At 37.5% G+C, this 16,248-nt stretch overlaps 1 protein-coding gene across 1 annotated transcript in view; it reads right to left on the bottom strand.

The window, feature by feature from the left end:
- Window positions 1-6,649: 6,649 nt before the first annotated feature.
- The window catches only part of KCNH7 (potassium voltage-gated channel subfamily H member 7), a 166,461-nt gene continuing 156,862 nt past the window's right edge, over window positions 6,650-16,248 (bottom strand). Inside the window, exons 12-13 of the mRNA XM_037044579.1 lie at window positions 9,721-9,913; window positions 6,650-7,598 (exon numbers count right to left, since the gene is read on the bottom strand). Coding sequence (XP_036900474.1) covers window positions 7,332-7,598; window positions 9,721-9,913 — 460 coding nt within the window. The 3' untranslated portion in view covers window positions 6,650-7,331. The remainder of the gene's footprint in view (window positions 7,599-9,720; window positions 9,914-16,248) is intronic.

The following is a 16,248-nucleotide window of genomic DNA, read 5'->3' as shown; positions in this document are numbered from 1 at the left end:
TGTTCTCTTGGATTTTTAAATCTCAAAAACGAATGGTGGGAGATCTAAACCACTGAACAGTCTTAGCAAATTTCCACATCATGACCAACACATTTTCTTTAAAAGCTTTTCTTTAAGTTTGGTTTTTTCTTATATAATAAATTAATGATTCTAGGGGCAAATTAAGAATATATGAAACTTCGGTAAATGAAAATAATGTTACCTGGATATTTTCTTCATGAAAAAAGTGAATCATGCGTATCACTTGTAAAAATTTTGTTTCACATACAAATTCAATCTTTAGCCATCAGAAACTTTAAATAATCAAATATTTAAGTAAATTACTATTGTGTTTTTGATAGGCAGTAATAAACACAAAATGTTTTTGTTTCTTTAGTGTTTGATGTAATGCTTTTACCACTCAGTCAGTTTACTCATCTCCTAGTGGGACTCAGTAAAACCATGGACGCACCGTTACAATTATGTGACTGTGGAATCCATCAGCACCCGACTCCCAAGTCTAGTACTGTGCCTAGGAAGATGTTGGAAACACTTGGCTTCGCCAGTGAAAGCATCCTAACTAGCTATTGAGATTTACTTTTTTCCCCCAAATAATTTCTTTTACAAATCCTTGAATTTTCATGTATAAATAGATGAGAGATTATATGGTTCTTTCTTAAATTATGTATATATGCTATGAGTTCAATACAACTGGTACACTTAGCTACCAAAAATGTGCAATTATTTTTACATGAAATTTACATTTTTTGTATTTACAGTTATTCGTAGGTTATTGCAAAACTATTGTGCAAGTAGATTACATTGTCAATACCACATACCAATCTTTGAGGAAAATATTTGCTAAAAAATAAGTATTTCTGCACAGAAGTATTTCAAAAGCATCATGATTTCATGCTACAATATGTGCATAAAGATTATGAAATAGTACATGTTTTGGTAGATTGTTTCATCATGTTTAAAGCATTTCAAGGTACTTACTACTTACCAATGCAAGTTAGCTTCTTTGTATCAGATAACTGATATTTTGAAGTGGTCACAGATTATTTTCTGAAATCTATTCTTTAGCTGGCAAACATTCTATTGTACATTTTTCTATCAAAATTATAGAATGCATATTTCAGCTAAATAGAGGTAATGTGCTTTTAATTAAAATCAGGATGTACCTAGGAGATAAAAACTAGGGACTCCTTAATATTTTCATATTAATATTTTGAAAAAAGTTGTCTTAGCATTTCAAAGCTTTTGTAATTTTAGGGGCATTTTGATGAAACTGAAGAAGTTAATGATAAGATTACTGACCCTCAAATTTTACTCCTAAATAAGGATGATGGAATGGTGTGGAGTTTGCTTGTGTAGTGAAACAATGTAATGTCAGCATGAAAAAATACATATTTTAAATGCTAACAGTTGTGATTATTTTAAATTTAAAAACAAAAAGAGGAAGTAAAAAAACTGTAGGTTAAATGTATAGGACTTTAAAAATCATAGGTATCCCAAATTATTTTGTCTCTCAAAATATAAATTAACTCATGGAAGTCACAGATGTCATGACTACCACACAGGAATTTATGTTTTGACATTAGCTTTTCAAGAATAACCATATTAAGATTGCTGCTTTTTAAAGAAGTTTGGTTATAATTGGTAAAAAAATGAAATTGGTCAGTGAAATACAGTCAATGAAATTGACTGTATTCTTAACGTCTGCATTCTTACCATTGCACTCTGTAGAAATTTCATTCTTCACAGTAATAACTTACTAGTTTTAAATAACTTCTTGTTAATAACCTGTCTCAACTTCCACTTAATTTTTGATATAAATAAGCCTCATGATAATTTCATGCTGTCAGTTTTTTCATAAGTCATGTTTTCCTGTGAATATTCTATATTACATCTTTAAAACAGTGTATTTGTACCACAAAAGCATAATTATTCTAAGCTTGGGCACCGATGAATTATAATGTCTAATATTTATAAGGAAAAACACTTTTAGTTTTTAAAATATTAACATCACTTCATTATAAGTTAAGTAGAGCTGTAGGAAAACAGCCTTGAGTGAGAGCACATGAAAAGTTGGGGCGGGGGGTGGGCGGAGCTGTTGCAAACCTGGAAAACAATTGCAACACCAATAAATGCAGAATTTTGTCAATGTAGGATAAAGGCGATATCTGACAAATACTGGGATGCTGCAGCTGAGGAACCATTGCTAACTGGCGTTCTCCTGCTCTGGGCAAATGGGTCTTGGAGAGTTGTGTGAGCCTCCTTACATACATCTTTAAATTTTTTTATTTAATTATTGTTCAAGTACAGTTTTCTGTCTTTGACTCCCAGCCCAGCCCGCCCCCCCCAGTGCTCATTTTTTTAAATTGAATTTATTCAGGTAACCTTGGTCAATACCTTTCCTAGATTTTTGTCATTGGGTGTAAATGTGGTTAGTGTTGAGTAGGGGAAAGAGCAACATACGGTTTTCAGAAGACCTAAATTGTTCTGCACTTCCTTCCACCCCAAAGCCACCATCTCTCTGACCCTGCACAAGGCACACGATGGTCTTACAGTTGTGTAGTGCTTTATGGCTTACAAAGCACTTGCCCATGGTATATTTTAGAGGATTCTAAGCACATCTCAAAGATATTTAAGACATTACCTCCATTTTTATAGTTTTCAATACTGGGGTCCATTGAGGTTTTATCATGACAGCAGGTGGAGAAAGTTGCATCTGAATTCAGATTTATCACTGAACCTTGCCATTTCCACCATTCCACACTACAGCTTAGGCAGTCAGACGCTGTATAATATAGCCCGTGCAGTGAGGGAGGAATCCTAGATGCCTGAAAAGAGCCATTATAACTAAAAGTCTATTCTGTGAAAAAAAAAAAAAATAGAAAGCTTTTTCTTTGAAAATTGTAATTTGAAAATGTATTTTCAAATATCCATTTGGGAACTGTATCATGAATCTAAAGAGGGGCTTGCACAGTGAGGCAGCGTTTATAGAATACATGGCGGTAGCACTGAACTTGACATCACCTTTGTAAACTGGACGTTTCACATCAATTCAGAGCGGATGTGTTTGTAACAATGCAATTCATATTCTCTATTACTCTAAATAGTAAGTATTTTAAAGCTATAAACCTAGTAGTGCAAAATACAATTAAGAGGGTTAAACAGTGGCTACATGTGTGTTTTTCTGAATCAAAAGCTTTCGTCTTGATAATATCTGTTTACTTGGAGACATAGCACATTGTGCAAAAGCTAAATGGTGAAAATTATGTTCCTAATTTTAATGTCATGTTCCTGAATGAGAACCAAAGTACAGCATTTTTTCAGCACCTACTATGTGCCAGGCACTTTACTAAATGACATCTCATTTTCTCCTCAAGCTTCTTCAAGGCACCATGATCTCATTTTTACAGATTCAGAAAAAAAGACTCAGGGATGTTCATTAACTTGCTCAGGGTCACACAGCTATTAATGAAATAACTCATGCTGACTCCCAAGTTGGTCTGACAGCAGAGCCCAAGCCCTCACTGTTCATTAGTACAATTTTCATGTCCATCATGATCTTGTAGGGGAGGCTTCATCAAAGGGATTGCTGGGTCCCCGCCTTGAGTTTCCTATTTAGTAGGTCTGAGTGGGGCCCATGACCCTGCATTTCTATTGCATCCAGGTTGCTGGTGCTAGTGCTGCTAATTTGAAGAGTACTCAGTATCTCATCTTGTGTTCCTAGTGACTCGCCTGATAGACACATTTGTTTTACTGCAGACACATAATTAGAAACCCAATAACATTTGAATTTTTTAGTAATTTACAAAAGTTTTGATTTGCAGTAAGAAATCTACTTAAATATATTGATGTAGTTTGGGTATTAACCATGGATAAACAATTTAAAGGCTACACTACATTATAAATGAGTCAATGTTACAAGTCATTTTTAGCAACTAGATCTACCCATTCCTTTTTCTAACCATGGAAAGCATTCTGGGGAAATACACTGTCAATAATTATTTTAGATATGCTGATGAGGTGACACACTTCATTCTTAGATAATAACTGGGGTTTGAAAATAACATTTAGATAAAGACATTGTCATTTTAGGCATTTTGGAGTTTTTGTTAGAGATCAGCCCCCAAAAGGATCTTGTAAGCAACCTTTATCCACGCACATAAACCTGCCAACAAATGCCAGTCTGCCCCGAGTTGGCTGCAGTATCTCCTGACTAGGGCGACTGGAAAGCTCAGCTGTGACGAACAGCCCATTCTAATGGGCTTGAGAAACTATGCCGTCCCAAATGTGTCCCTGCCTTCCAAAGTTGGGAGAATGAGTGATTAGTGATTTTAAAGCTCTGCAAGAACCTTGTTTCAGCACTTTTCATTCCTGGTTTTCTTGTTTACTAATTAGAGCACAGGACTCCCCTACAGGGTGAAATTATAAGTCTAAGTTTTAACTCTCTGTGCAGCAATTAATAACAGTATGAAACATCTTACCCAAATACACTTTAGATTTCAGATGGCATTTCATTTAGGCCTGGGAACAGGTAATGATATTTTTAGGTGGAAAGCAAAAAGTGTTATGCGAGTGTTTCTAAATACCTAGCAGGGCTCCAACCTGCGGACTGGGGGCCGCAGGCAGCCCAATACAAAATCATAAATTTACTTGGAACATGAGATCTTTTTGTTATTACTTGTCACAATGTATTTAATGTGTGGCCCAAGACAACTCTTCTTCTTCCAGTGTGGTGCAGGGACGCCAAAAGTCTGGACACCCTGGAGAGAGAGCAGTTGCTATACTGCCGTTTTTATTGGTTGCAGCAGCTAAACCTGCCTTTCAGCGAGATCCCAGATGGGGGGTCAGACTGCTTTTGCTACAGCCCGTGGGGAAAGGGACAGAGATTTTTAGACATCAGATCTTTGACTGGGACAAAAGGATAAATTGTGTAAATTGAGGTAATTGCTTTGGTCATCTGTAAGTCATTTTAACCACTGAGTCTTCTGATGTTTATGCCCAAGTGATCACTTCTTTATGTTGCTCAGGCTCTTTTTAAACTAATATTGTGTATGAAGGGACCTTCCTAATCCTAACCCTCTGACTTAGATTTTAATATCAAGCAATTAATTTACATAAAGGATTTAAGAAATAAAGGTTGTGTCATGCTGCAATTTAAACAGGCTGGATGCTGGTGCATTGTTCCCCGCCCTCCCATTCCTTCATGCTTAGTTTTCATAAAGAAGTAGAGCATGGAAGGGTAGAATTTATGCACGTCCTACCAAATGTTGCAGCTGAAGCATTCACTAATCAAACAATCAGATCTAAATTCTTCACCTGCCAATTTCTCTTTTCCTACAAAGGAGTGGTGTCTGGTGAATTTATTCTGAATTTCCCTGGAGTTTAAGTTGGCGATCCTTATGAAATTTGTTGCAGCTGCCAAAATGTGCCTAAATTTGGAAATAAAATCCCTAAGTCATCCTCTAAATCAAGTTAGTCTTTTCTCTCCCCTGCCAGGCACCCCCAAACGTTCATTGAATGAGGATACCAAAGCATCAGTCGCTAAATTTCTACCTGCATAACACCGAATGGTTTGGGAACCTGGCTAAAATTATTTTATTTTTATTGAATTGACTAGTAATTTTGACATCCATACTTCATTGCATATGTTTTGGCATTTCAAAAATTAAACAGGGATTAACATGCCCATGCCTACAGCTTGCCTCTCACACAGATTATCAATTTATGTGACCATTTAGAAATGTATGGGGAGAAATTTAAGGTCACTTTGATTATATTTTCAATAGTGCAACAGTTTTTGTAAATTTAAATAAATCATTTGTATTTTACACTTATATATTAATATAAATGTTAAAGGTAAATCAATAGATTATATTTCTACCCCCCAGATTATGTTTCTATCCAGGAGGGAAAGAAATTAGTCTACTTAATAATATGAACAGGTATAATATTTTAAAAAAATATTCGAATGTAATAATTTACAAAGGACTAAGAAAATTTTAACAAATTTTAAGATTTTGTTTAGAAGGAATAAATGTAATGTTTCAGCCCATAATGTCTCAAATTGTACTTAAGTGAATTGAAAAATAAAACATCTTGACTAGGACTTGACTCATCAGAATCTTAAGTTAACTTACACTTTTTTCTGGACCTTGATTTGATGAACAAACAGTATAGGCATCCTTTCCCAAAAGAAAATCTAACAGTTTAAGATACTAAAATTTATTCCACTGTATGTTCCAAAATTATGGGGTCTATGTATATTCACCCCAATCCTTATGTAATCAATTTTCATTTAATCTTGGATTAGCAAATGTGTGTGGATAAGCCAATAAAACTGAAATTTTAGTTTGTGTGTGCATTTCCTTTATAGGCAAGTAAGTGCACATTGTTTTTCTGCAGCTGGGATTAGAAAGCCCTGGAACAACATATCCTTAATGACACACTTTTGCCATGCAAATCCACAAAAATTGCACATTTTTTGGAAAACTACGTGCGATCGCTCTTTTAATCAAATCCGATTACTCTAAACTATAAATCAGAAGAAAGTTGTGGAACCTGTTTCTGTCAATCACTCTTTAGTAGTTTTCCTCTCACACCCACGCCCCCCCCCCCCCCGCAGAGAAAAATATCAGAGAAACTTGTTTCTAATCCTTCAAGGAAATGTGCCAGCATTTCAAGGAAAGTGTTTCAGGTGGTTTCTAAATGAGTTAGGGACAGAATTTTAACCAGAAAGGCCTTTTGTCCTCCTTCATGCTTGCCTATATTCATGTATTCGCAGTTAAGTACATTGTCAGGGACTTATAACTGTAGGACTGCATTTTTGTTTTGAGTGTGGTGGAATGAATGTAATTAACTATGAACATCCCGATGCAGAATGGAATCTGTTCTCCAAAGTGACTAAGTTCCCTTTTTCCTCCTTGAACTTCCTTGAGTTGAGGATCATCTGAGTTGCATTACGAACAACTTTATCTCTTGGTTTCTAATTGAAGGCATTTTCATAACAAAGTACTGATTTAGGAAAAGCAGTAAGAGTCTCCATGCAAGAGAAATTGAAGTTTCCTAACATGCACATGAGTTAAAAATTAAAATTAAAATTAAGGTGCCTTGAGATACTGGCAGTTTTAACATTTGGAACAAAAGAGTTCTTATGTCTATATACATCCTAACTGCTCAATTTTACCTTACAAGCCTCAGTTTAGGAAAATATACAGTACTTTTGCATATAATGGTACCATTGAGCCCCTGAGTCAAGTAGAGAGGATTTAAATACAAAAAGGAAAACAGCCATTAAAAGCACTTACATTGTATGTGGAATAAATAGTACAAAATGATTATTTCCCCGGAAGACCAGGATCAGAAACATGCCTATGAAGACCCAAGGTTCCTGCAGTGTTCGGGGAAGAATCTGTCAAAGAAGGGTGCCTAATTGGATGAAGGTAAGTCTTCCTTCGCCGTGAGTGAAGCTCTAAAGAGAGATCACCGTCTTGTTTTAAAAGTGAAGTCAAGTTGTCTTCCGAAGCTGTGTTCAGAGGAGTGCCACTTGAGAGCGATTCTTTGGATTTAAGTTTATCTTTTTCAAGGTCTAGAAATTCAGGACACTGCTAGAAAGAAAATAAAATAAATTTTTATAATTTATTGGACAGATTTCTAAAATTATGCTCATGGTATCTAAATATATTTCCTTTCCCCATAAATCTGTTTTTAATTAGTGGTATTAACCGACCTTTCCATCCCAAAGATGGGTCAAGACATTGGACATTAGGTGTTAGGTTAGATAACCCTGAACGATCATTCCAAGATCTTTAGTTTTACTCTGAAGTCAGATCAGAATTTCGTTTTTCCATTACCTCACACAGAGTTTTTCTGATGAGTTTTACTTCAAAATTCAAGACAAAACTGGGATAGAAAATGTGGATAAGAAGAAAAGAAAAGAAAAAAAGGAGGAAGACAAATCACAGAACTAAACTAACAAGCAAGGCAGAGACGGACTTGTAAATAGCAGGTGGACATGACTGGGTGGCGTTGTTGGGGGGTGGAGGAGTGGGGGGCGATCCAGCAAAAAAGAAAAAGAACTCACAGACATGGATAACAGTGTGGTGACCAGGGAAGTGGACGTGGAAGAGGGTATGGAGGGTAAAAGGTACTGGAAAAATAGAATAAAAATGAACTATTCTAAAAAAGAAAAAAAATCACCCATCCTTACTCAGAAAATGTTACTAAATCCACTGAAAACAAGGAAGTACACGATTATGCATGTTTTCTAGGCACTTAAAATGAGATAAATTAATGTCTACCTCCATATTTTAGACATCATTTTCTTCCTGCACATTTCCTCCTGTTATTAATGTTGTTTCTGTAGAAATACACAGTGTGGGGGGTGGGGTTCTATGGAAAGTAACCTCACAGGATCATTGGATCATAAATTCACCCTGTGGGAAACTGGGCAGGTCGTGGTGGACAGTCATGCCCCAGGCACATAAAATTCTTTAGTGAAAGCTCTGCCTGTGCATCTAGGTTGACACACCTTGGAAATAAAACGTGACAATCCTCAAGAGAGCACACAATCTTAACCGTCCTCTAATCTGATCCCTACCTTGCTTTGCCCCACCCCCAGGTGACCTTCCTGACCTTTCCTCCACAATTTCAAATGCATCAATGAAGGCACATTAACTGTTATTCTCCAGAGCATCTGAAGTGTTGCTCCCTGGCATATGCTCCCATTAGTGTGGCTCAAATGAACTCATCTATATAGGTTTGGATAGGTTATAATTCTCTATAGCTTTGGATATTTCTTATGTTAACATTTCATTTCCCAGAATATTTGGCACTAAATATCCAAACTTTGAGAAATGTGTTCCATGATCGTTTTGTGAATCTTTATCTAAATCATCATTCTTAGGTACAATTTGGACCTAAGAATGATTCCCAAAGTAGAATTCCAAGGGAATTAGACTTTTCATATTAATGTAACTCCTAAGTGTCCATTTGGAGGGTTTCAGAGGCAAAATAAAGGACACCTTATTTCTCCTGTTACTATCCTCCAGGTAGAAAAGGGTTTAGAGACCTTTGGTGATGGGTGGGGCTCAGGTAATCTAAGATTACTAATCTGGCTGCCCTTGGACCTCAGGTCTTCTGTGGCTCACTGCCATTTCTCCTCCCCTTCCTTCTTGAGACCCTGCCCAAGAGCGCATCTCCTCACTAGAGCACGTTATAGACTTTTCTCTGGAGAGCTTTTTGGACCCATGGCTACTCCTTAGCTTTCAAAGCTCTGCCAGATATAAATGCACGTAGACTGATTCTTGAAAAAAAAAGTTGTGTTTTAAGATCATTCTAGAACCATGGTCCATTGTTCTCAAACTTTCAATGAGCATAAGAGCCCTTGAGTGCCAGCCTGTGAACCAAAGAGTCACCAGTCCAATTCCTACTCAGGTCACGTGCCTGGGTTTTGGGCTGGGTCCCCAGCTGCGGGTGTGTGAGAGGCAACCACAGATTGATGTTTCTCTCCCTCTCCTTCTCTCTCCAACCCTCTCTCTAAAAATAAGTTAATAAAATTTTTAAAAAAGCAAATGAGCATAAGAATCAGAAGGTAGCTTGTGTAAAGTACAGATCATGGGCCCATTCCCGGAAATTTGAATCGAGTAGAATGAGAATCTGCTAATTCAGATGGTCCTGAGAACACCCTCTGAGAGACACTCTTGGCTGTACACTGTCTACACTCACCTGTGAGGAAGGACTGAAACTTTGGTCCGTCTTGATGGATGCTCCTGGCTGACTGGTTCTCATCAGGTGGACGGTGGGTCTCTGATACTCCACTCCTGCAGTGACCATACTGTAGGCTGGGGGCACCACAGTGCTTTGTTTCTGCAGCAACTGCAGGATGGTCTGGACGTCAGCAGTCATCTGGGATTCAAGTCTGAGGGACAGACAGAAACGGGGAAAGATAGTCCTGCTGTAGTTCATCATGGTGAAGAATATGAGAAATTTTCAGCACAACTATCGTCTTTTGTTTTAATGCGATTTTAAATCCACTTGTTCGTGACTTAAGTGAAGTTCTTTTAAACTACCTGTTTATGACAAAATTGTAGAAGTGAAGTTGTTTTGCTGTAAGAATAAAGTAAGTTGGGTCAGGAAGTCTGCATCTCCCCTGTTGTCATTTATAAGGTCATGTGGAGAAGCACCTTTGGCAACCAGACACTAAACTACAATACTGAGAGTTTGTGAGAACAATCCCAGAGTTTTGGTATGGGCACGCGGACACCTTGCAGAACCTAAATGGCTCTTGAAGATTCTGAGACATTTGCTCCTGCTGTGACCAAGGTGACCCTTTGGTCAGCAGTGGAGCTAAACAGTGCAGCGGTTTCAGAAAGAGAAGGGACATCTGTTCCTGCCTCCGCAAGGCACTGCTGGTAGGCAGCGGCCCAAAGCCAGACGGCGGCCTGGGACTGATAACTCTTGGAGCAGCCTGGAATGTCCACCACCAATGGGGCCTTTGTTCCCCAGCACTGTGCTCCAGCAACAAGGGCCTTTCACTTTTGTGCTGGTCGCTGGTTATCAGCTCTTGGTTGGCCAAGCGCCTCTGCCATGTGCCTACGCCTGTAAAAGGTATCTCATCTAAATTTGGACTTTATTCCTTTCTCTCCTTCTCTGCCCTGCCTCAGCTAAAACAAGAATGTAATTAATCTATCATTGCTTTGGAGTACGTTATTTCTTTGCTTGGCTTATTAGGAGATAGCATCTTGTAGGCTCTTGGCTTGTGAAATTGTATTTCCCAAAGCAGACCTCTGTTAAATAAATTTCTGGCAAAGACAAAATCTGTCGCTGAGCACAATTTTGCCATCCAAACAAAACAACCACCAACAAACAGAATTATGGCCCTGCTTTAAACAAGAAGAACAGGAGAGGGAGCACGGAGATGCTTTCCTGGCTGAGGCCAACTTTCCATGTCTCACTAATGGTTCTGATAAAGATCATTGCTTTCCTGCTTATTTGATAAGATCTTAACAGAAAAACAGCTTGACAGAATAAACTCTTTTACAATGTTACATTGTGTTACATTTTTTAGAATTAATTGTGCTTTATTGATTTCAAAATGTAAAACACACTGAGAATCTATTTTTAATCAATGATTGATTTTTCTTTTTAATCAGGTTTAGCTCAGTTTCCTGTGAATGTTTATAAAAAAGAGATTTGGTTAGCACATTCCTTTCATAGTTCTAATAATTGGATAATTTCTTGTGGGTTTCATATTTGAATTACCTTTATTTTGCCTATCTCCTATTCACATCAAGAATTATATGTTCATTATAGACTTTCTGTAATATTAAGTACTGTTAAATGCTAAATTCCTTTCCTGTCTACAGTTCAGGGCTTTTGATAGTTAAGAAACAAACCAATATAAAAGTTCACTTGCTTTTATTATCCTTCTGGTTTGTAGAATACCAATCTGATCATTTTTCACCTAAAGCTCACAAGTAGCCAACTGGCTTATTAATTTTATTTTTATTTTAAATTAAATTAATGCATGTATTAACAGCATTAAAAAAGAGGGAATCTTAGACAAATCTTATTTTAACTCTTTACTGACTTATGCTTACTCTTTTGTCTCTGAATGAAAAATTCAAAGAAAAGCATAATCTCACCCAAATATCTTAAAACCATAAAATTAATTTTGCTCAACTGTATGTACACATGCTAAATTTATGGAAGAGAATTTAACCTTTGATTTGAAAGAGAACAGAATAAAGCTGGAAAACACAAGAAAATATCTTTTTCTCCTTTTCAACTCAATATTAATTGATACTACAAATCTTCCTTCCAAGAAGCATTATCCCCACCAGTTTTCGACAGTTGGTATAAACAGCCGTAAAGGCTGTTGTCTTCTAAACCAATAGCTATCAATCATACATGGTTCTGCCTTGTACACGCCAAAAGCACACACTGAAAAAGAAAAATTGAGTTATCTTCTAGTTTATTTATCTACTTGTTACCCATAGGATTGATCTAATTTTTTTTATGGTGTCAACTGAATTGAGCAGAGTCGTTATTTTATTGTTGTCTATCATTTTTCCTCAAGGTCCAGCTCAAGTTAAATTTGCAACTAAAATCCTCTCTTATTCGACCCATTCAGAATTAATTTCTCTCTCCTCTGGGACCTCAAAGAAAATTCTACACTCAGTCTGCATTTTAAGTATTTCTTTCCAAATTTATCCAATCACTCACAGCATTTAATATTTAGCGAGTGGCTTACACTTGTTTATTACCCTGAATTTAAAAGGATTTGGGGATGGAGCATTCCATAAAAACTCCATCAACAAGGGGGATGCAGGCCCCAAATGGCAGTCGAAAATTATGGGAATATTTCTGAATCCTATTAAACCTTCGTCAAACAGCAGTGATCTGTGGGAAACAATGTCTCCACATCATGGATTCTATGCATTTGAAGAGACTGAGGTAAAACCTATTGGAAGGCGGAGTTTTACTATTTGAGATATATTGCCGTGAGTGAGGCTCACTTCATTTTCAAATGTACTTATCAAACAAGTTTTATTTATCCAGACTGGCTTTAAGATCCTCACCTCACAGTATTCATCAACCCTGATGCATTATATCATGAACTTGCCCATAGCCAGCCAGTTCCCTGCCTTGAAAGGCCCAGACTCCAAAATCCTATAAACATCCTGCTTCTTACTTCCCCTTCTGGGATACCACTTAGGCTCTGTCAAGATGACAGTCTTCTTGCAGTGATTTCATATACTTGATTTGGTTTCATTAACTGGTTACCTGACATTTTGGATAGTTCAGTGCTCTGATTAAATGTTGATGCCCCCTGTATTCATGCCTTCAAGCTCTAACCCCCAATGTGATGGTGTTAGGAAGTGGCACCTTTGGGAGGTGATTAGGACGTGAGGGTGGAGCCTTCATGAAGGGGATGAGGGGCCTGATAAAAGGCCCCAGAGAGCTTCCTTCCTTTTTCTACCTTGTTCAGACTCAGTGTGAAGATATCTATCTCTGAACCAGAAAACCAGCTCTCACCAGATACTGAATCTTCTGGCACCTTGATCTTAAACTTCTCAGGTGCCAGAACTGTGAGAAGTAAATATTTGCTGTTTATAAGTCACCATTCTATGGTATTTTTGCTACAGCAGCCTGAACTGACTAAGACATTCAACAAAAGTGAGCTTTAGTGAAGAATTTCTTTACTACTTATTCATTATATTTTCATGTTGTAGTCTAGGGTGCACTGGCTGCATTGGAATGGACTCTTCTACTGAAACTAAATAATCTGCTTTACTCAGGAGGAATGACAAAAAACTGTTTTAAAAGTCCAGATTGGCCTTTAAAACAGGAAAGAACAATCCAGTTTTAAAACTTTTTTTGGTCAGTGAAGAATACCAGAATACGCCAGCCCAAAATATGCCACTTTAGCATACTGATTATTTTGAGCTGTAGGCACTCGAAAAACAAGAAAAGGCAGGGAGAAGCTCTCTCTAAACTCCCATTATCTGCCTAAAGGCAGATTTCCCCAAATGAACTCAACTGTCATAAATTTCCTCCCTGGGAGTTTTATCTACCAGGGGAGATTGACCATTGCCACAGGAGAGGAGAGGAGATGAGAAGTTCCACACCTCAGGGCACTTTGTCACAAACTATCAGACCTCCCATCTATTTCTAAGAGGTTATTCATCTCTCCTGAAAATCCTCCAGTCTCCTCTAAGAAGCCTGCAGCTCCCTTCCCTATCTCGCTCTATTGAGATGGTATTTAATGCTGGATTCTAAGCCACCTCAGAAGTTCTCATTTTCTCCTCAGTATTTCCCATGTATACATGAGGTATACATGTTAATAAACTTCTGTTTGTTTCTCCCTTGTTAATTTGGCTTTTATTACAGAGGTCTCAGCCAAAAACTCAGAACGGTAGAGGGAAAATTACATTTCTTTTCCCCACATCAGCATAGCTACACTGCTGTGTTAAATGAATGTTTTCATTTGCTTATTCAAAGACTCACAATGTACCAGGTGCTGTGTCAGGTAGGGGAAAGTGAGGACACGATGATAGACAAATACAGACTCTGATCTTGGACACCGACGGGAGCTAACCATCTAGTTTGGAAAAATGAAGGAAGCGCATAAAAATACCGTAACATGAGGTGAGGCAACTGCTCAGTGCCATCGTGAAGGCACCCAGATAAATTGCTCTGAGTGTTCTGTGAGGGATGGACTCATTCCTAAAAGCTTTTACATTCTCTAGGGCCTCCCCACTCAAAGCGTGGTCAAAGCTGTGAGCTTGTTAGAGTGTGGAATCTCTGCCGACTCCAGACCCAGTGACTTAGAATGTGCATTTTAACAAGATCCCCAGGTGCTTTAAATGCACATTAAAGTGTGAGAAGCACTGTTTTAGGATGAAGTGTTCATGATTTCCCCAAATATGTATATCTGTAGGCACATTATGTAAAGGTATGAGAACATTTCTTATGTGGACCTTAACCCAAAATATAGTTTAATTGGCCATTAAAGCAGAGAAGCAGCGGCGGCAGCAAGGACAATTCGGGACAGAACATTTGTATTTGCTTTTTTTTGCATATGTGTATTTGGACAAAACAAATGGGGTGGGGGGAATTCACAGTTTTACATTTGAACAGCGTGCTGGAGCTCAGTGGGTAGCTCCAACTCTAGAAAGTGCCTCAGGATTCTCACCCCACAAAGTCAAAGACCAAATTGCATTTCCCTATTCAAAATTGTTTTTGCCTTCCAACAGGGAGGAAGGAGATTGTTGGAGATGGCAGTGCAGCAAAGGTGTGATATTTTGGACTCGATATTTTAGATTTCAAAAGAGGCTGAGATAGGCAATGAAGTATTTGTGAAACTATCAGAAGTAAGACATTAGTCCAAGGAAAAGAAATATGTCTAAGGACACACAGGTGGTGGGACCCTGTCAAAACATACTGGCGGTGCAAAAGTTTCTGATAACAGTGGTAACAGTAATAGTAACAATTACTAAGCTTGTGTAATAAAATAACAACAATTATTATCACTAGTGGGCAGTTGCAAACCAAATGGGTCCTAGGTGTATGTGCCCTGAAAATTTTGTTTTCAGCCCTGGGATATATTGAAAACAAATGTTTTCAGTAATCTTTGACTCGTGTGAATTACAATGATTGGTACACATAACAAGGCAACAAGGGTAACCTAAAATATAACTTTAGTCCTGACGAAAGGTCCAAATTAGGAAACACGGGAATACGTGTAACGCTGGAGAATAACTAGACAAACAGCAGTAAAAGAAGTTCCTTGTTAATCGAACTTTACCTAACTGCAAGTACAACACCTTTTGTTTTGTATAACCTACAGTTCCCACTATAGGCTAGTCTTTACAATGGCATTGCAGATAGATCTGAGTCAAAGAAGGGAACTGAAGCTGGAGGAATTTAAGTGCCCTGGCCCAGTCGTCCTGTGAGTGGTTCTGCGGCAGAGTCTTGACTGCAGTCTGGGCTAACCAATCAATCACAGGTGCTGCGCAAGTGCGTGCCGACGAACTCACGGCTTTCCCTGCCATTCTTCCATTCATTCTCCCACTGTTTCATTTACTAAACAAACTGAGCACCTACTTATGTCTTGGCAGTAAATAAATGGGCAATTTCTTTTCTCAGTCACAAGAATCAAAGTTCAGGTGCAGGTCACATGTATCAATTCTTGTGTGTTATATAGTGTACAGTTTTTACATGTGCCATGGATAAAATATCAAAGTGGCTTGGCATGTACAGCAGAGAGAGAAAAAAAGCAAATATATTAAGGAATTAAATATGCTTTTTTAACCCATGATAACTATCATGACAAGTTCTTATACTTTAAGAATTACTGATTCTAAGTAAATGATAATCTCTTTAAATTTTCTCAGGTATGTTTCAATTTATGAAATTGGAATTTGAAAATTGAGAATGAGATATGAACCTCAGCACCAGGAAATTTTAAATTCAATGAAATCTTATAGTAATGTATATGTATATGCACACACATATAATGTATTTATTGTATTGTATGAAGCTATTCAATTCTAACATAACATTAAAAAAACAATAAAAACAACAAACAGGATGGATAAAACACGTAAGAAATATTAAGAAGATAATAAGTAAACAAGTAACATATATGGTATAGGCAAAACTCAGAGGATTCATGCAATTTCCACCTGTAAGACATGCCAAACTTGGAATAGAAATATGATGTAGCAAACCAGAGTGGAGCTGATACAT

Source organism: Sturnira hondurensis, unplaced genomic scaffold (assembly GCF_014824575.4).
Source record: "Sturnira hondurensis isolate 20B ecotype Veracruz unplaced genomic scaffold, ASM1482457v3 Scaffold0004136, whole genome shotgun sequence".
In the NCBI taxonomy this organism is placed as follows: Eukaryota; Metazoa; Chordata; class Mammalia; order Chiroptera; family Phyllostomidae; genus Sturnira; species Sturnira hondurensis.
Note: the sequence above shows the minus strand (reverse complement) of the source record. Positions and strands in the feature narration are given on the sequence as shown.